We start from the raw sequence: 4,326 nt of genomic DNA, 5'->3' as shown, positions 1-4,326 counted from the left end.
GATGATTTAAGTGCACTTCTAAGCAAGGTTTAAAAAATTTCGGATCTCACAAAAAAAAATCTCGAGATCCTTTCGGAATTTAATCTGTCAAAACTCAATTAAGTTTAAATGTATCTTGACACAATTTAAATTCATTTTCAAATTAGTTTTGAATCTGACTTCAAATTTTGATTTTTCCGATATTTTGGTAATCAGCGAAAATTCGTTGAAATTCTGAATCGTACTCCCAAGTTGTTCCATATTATCCTGTAGGATTCATGAAGGCGTCATATCTTTGACCCTATATTTTCATATTCCCACCTTTAAAAAATTAATGGTTCCATTGAGGCCCAGTACTAGTTTGATCGGTTATGCCACTTCTTGAGTTTGATGGAGTGTTATATGCCCTTGACTCAAAGAAGGGTTGCATCCCAAACATAGTTTCAAATGAGCTAGCTTCATCCACTACAGAAAAGTATGGTAGAAGTTCATATCTTCGACATAAATTCATTGAAAATCAAAGTATAAAGTTACACATAGATTAATTCAAATTATTTGAGCCACGAGAACTCACTAGAATAGAAAATTGTACTCAATATATATAATTCCAAAATCTCTAGTACATAAGTATAACATAGATAAACAGACTTTGAAAATTACAAAACCAGCATAGCATGACAAATATGTAGTTAAATAAATTACTAAATATAAAGTTCCCACTCCAGTTCAATTTAATGTTAAATATTTGAATAATAACATACTTTGGAAGATAAAAAGGATAAAAAATGCTTAATTTTTTGTTGTTTTATTTAATTGGCAATATTGACTACCAAACAATTTAAACTAGTGTGGTAGTAGTTCTTTACATTCCGAAACCAACTTCCTTGAACTGTAATGGAAAAATTGCTCATAATAAGCACACTACCTCATCATTCAAACTATTGTTGAATCTAGGACAAACTAGAGTAAAAAACACTCACCTAATATTGAAATTTCAAATCCTTTACCATAAAAGTAAATTAAGATAAAAATGTCAAGATTATAAATCATAGCATCATTCCAAATATGAAATTTAAATGAATTACAACTGGAATTTACTATTTCTATTTAACTAAATTAATATGCTAATAAGTATCACTTTAGCCACCTTGATCTTGTCTTGAATAAAATAATAACAGAAGAACTGGTGAAAATTTATTTGTTAGGTTAAGTTTTGTCGTTTCTGTTTTTCTGACAATTTACGGCCAAACAATTCTTTTTGCTAATAACTTAATTTTTTTAGATATTTTTAAGCCAGTTTCCTCTAACTATCATGAAAAAATACATTAAAAAATGTTTTAAATAGCCTGCAATATCATCAATTGTTAGAAAGCTGAAGTTCTGGGTATTGACCTGGTCTCCAAAAAACAAGATAACCCAGAATTTGTTTATAATACTTATGCATAAACCAAATAAACTTATGATATTGTGAAAGCATGTCTTGAGATGAATCAATGTACGTGCATCGCAAAACAATATGCAGCTCTGCCCCTGAGGAGAAAAAAAAACACTGCACTGCATTGTTGACCTTTTGATGGTGATGATTTCAGAAATGATAACGCCGATGGAGTACTACCTGCATACCAGAAATTAATGTGCTGCAACAGCACGCCGGCAGGAAAGCTAGCTGTTCCATCAAAAAACGGTAGTCAATGTGCATGGCACTGCCCATAATCTTTTTCGAGAACACGTAGTACGGGACTGTACATAATCCAAAGGGTACTTCAGTGTAGCAAACACTATAGTTTTTTGAACCGGCCAGCTCATAATGTTGCCATCTTTACATTGGTTGACTTGCAGAGCCCATGTCAAATCACGTTTAATGTGGCATTGACATGCCAGGTTCTGAGCTCAAGTTGACGGTCTTGTGCAACTGGATTTGCCGTCTCCAGGTAGAGCAATTAAATGAAGTGACTAGTGAGTGCAAAATGATCGATTCTAATTCTTTTATTCAAACTGATTATGGGTTTAGTCGTTGACAGTGGAGTATTATTATGTTAAGAAAATCAACTAATGTAACAGTATTGAATCTTTAGTTTCACATAAATATGCTCACCGAACTATTTTATACTCAATTTCGTGTAACCTGTTTTAACTGAGCCTTCATGAATAATTTTTTTATTTCTAAATTAAAAATAATAACAATACCCAATTTCTCAAACATTTTACAGTAGAATGAAAAACATCAACTGGGGCAAGTCCATAAAACCAAAATGAGCACACAAATCAAAAACCGATATTAATAGATTAGTCACAAATTAAGCGCAAACATATTCAGTACTGCTTACCTACTAGAATTTCAAGGCAAATCAAACTTCTGAGACAGTTCCCTCTCATTGAGAGATATCCAAAAACTTAACAGCCTATCTTAAATTCTTAAGATAATTTCTTGGCTCTTTACACTAAATAGCTTAATTAGCTGCATCGATCAACTCAGGAGGAGGCATTGACATTTCTGGTGTGGCCGCCGCACCCGAAGCTGTAGTTGTGGTCTTCCTGCAGGTTCGCCGGCGCCGTCGACGGTGGCGCGGCGAGTGGAGCGCCGAAGCAGGAGGAGAAGCCGGCAGCGCGGCGCTGCTGCTGCTGTATCATTGCGTCGCCGGGGGAAACGGCGTGGCCGATGACGTAGTCGCCGACGGAGGGCGGCTGCTGGCGGGGAGGGGCAGGGTACGTCGCCGGGTAGCTCATGGGGTTCAACGCGGACGGCGTCGTGCTGTAGAGGTAATGGTACGACGGCGGCGTCTGCGGCGACACCCGCGGGTGCACCGGCCGGAACGGGTGGTGGCTCGGGTCTCCGACGACCCCGCCGCCGCTGCCGGTGAGGCCTCCCCTGAATCCTCCTCCCAGCATGACCGATGGAGCACTGCCTCCCATGTTCACATCCCTGAAACTGCAGAAGAGAAAGAAGTTCAGTGGTGGCCATGGAAAAACCCTAATCTCTTCAAGAATCGAGACGGCCGGCCATGGTAGGCAGTGCACCTCAACTGTGCGCCGACGGCGGAGAGGGTGTCGTTGCCGAAGACGAGCTGCCGGGCGCGGTTGAGGGTCTCGGTCTCCCTCTCTGAGCCAAGGAAAGTAAGATTACCAGCTTTGCATGGAAGAGAAAGTAGTAACAGCTAGCTAGGGTTGTGATCTGTCAGATGATGCTTGCCTTGGCGATGGCGGTTCATGTGGCCGCCCAGGGCTTGGGATTTGCCGAACTTGAGGGAGCAGAACCTGCACTGGTACACCTTGCCGGCCTCATCCTTCCCTCCGATGCTCTTCTTCTTTGTCCCTGATGAAACACATTTGCAAGTACATGTTAGTACCTCTATGCAAGTCCATCTTCAAATCGAATGAAATAGTTGATCTTTGGAGTTTCTTACTGGTTGCGTCGGCGGGGGCGGCGGCGCTGGATGCGGCAGTGGTCGTTGAGCTCTCCACGGCTTGCTTGCCGTACTCCTCCGGCAGATTGTTCAAGTCCAAGGGGCTCCCTTGTTGCCTCCTTTGTGAGTTGAAAACATCGATTAGTTCATGGAGATTCATACAATGATAAGCACTACAGGAACTCGGATGCAACAGACAAGTAGTGGTACTGGCTGCACCAAACTATCAATTAAAGTACCAATAAGAACAAAAAAATGTGTGGCACCACAAAAAACAAGCTGCTCATGGAGATCCACTCATTCTTGTTTGGCAACAGGAGCTTATGATAGAAAAAGTGTACTAATATGCAACTAGTTCGTTGTGAACTGCAGAAGAGAGAAGAGGATGAATAAACAAGAGACAGCAAGGAGAATAGTGTTTCAGAAGGGAAAGTGATGAGAGGGTAGTTGGCCGCGCTTGTAGAGGCTTCTTCTTACATGGTGGAGCAGGAGCAGAGAGAGCAGTGGTGTGAGAGGTGAAGAAACAGCAACAACTGAACACTCTATGATGCAATGGAGATTTTGGAAGGGGCCGGCCGGAGGAGAAAGGAAAAGGGAGGGGATATATATCGGGTGATGGTGGGGGTGGTGTGTTCAGTACATCATCAGTGGTGTGGAGTGTGTGTACTGTGCAGAGAGAGACAGAGAGACAGAGAGAGAGAGAGGGAGAGAGAGAGTAGCACTAGTATTATTGATGATTTAGTACCATGACACAAAAGCAAAAAGACACTGCAGTTTGGGGACATGAAATGCATTGGGGAGGAAAGGCTGTCTTAAAGTGTTGGTTTGGGGTGTGTAGAGATAGAGTGCACTAGAGGTTTAGGTGGAGAGAGAGAGAGAGAAGCCTGAAAGTTCTCTATCAGTTCACCTCTGCACACGGCCGCCCCTTTCTCTCTCCTGTCAC

General features: G+C 41.5%; 1 protein-coding gene across 1 annotated transcript; it reads right to left on the bottom strand.

The window, feature by feature from the left end:
• Window positions 1-2,232: 2,232 nt before the first annotated feature.
• On the bottom strand, window positions 2,233-3,995 carry LOC109773343 (zinc finger protein STAMENLESS 1-like). The gene is made up of 5 exons (XM_020332038.3): window positions 3,861-3,995; window positions 3,384-3,502; window positions 3,170-3,292; window positions 2,998-3,079; window positions 2,233-2,908 (listed from the first exon to the last, which is right to left on the bottom strand). Coding segments are annotated over exons 1-5 (783 nt in total). The 5' UTR covers window positions 3,863-3,995; the 3' UTR covers window positions 2,233-2,451.
• Window positions 3,996-4,326: the final 331 nt, after the last annotated feature.

Source organism: Aegilops tauschii, chromosome 3 (assembly GCF_002575655.3).
Source record: "Aegilops tauschii subsp. strangulata cultivar AL8/78 chromosome 3, Aet v6.0, whole genome shotgun sequence".
NCBI classification, from domain to species: domain Eukaryota; kingdom Viridiplantae; phylum Streptophyta; class Magnoliopsida; order Poales; family Poaceae; genus Aegilops; species Aegilops tauschii.
The sequence above is the reverse complement of the archived record's forward strand: the minus strand, read 5'-3'. Positions and strand labels throughout refer to the sequence as shown.

Coding starts and splice junctions, on each gene's coding strand:
- LOC109773343 (XM_020332038.3), bottom strand. Junction 3,293..3,383: donor CGCCCCCGCCGACGCAACCA/GTAAGAAACTCC, acceptor GTGTTTCATCAG/GGACAAAGAAGAAGAGCATC. Junction 3,080..3,169: donor CATGAACCGCCATCGCCAAG/GCAAGCATCATC, acceptor TCCTTGGCTCAG/AGAGGGAGACCGAGACCCTC.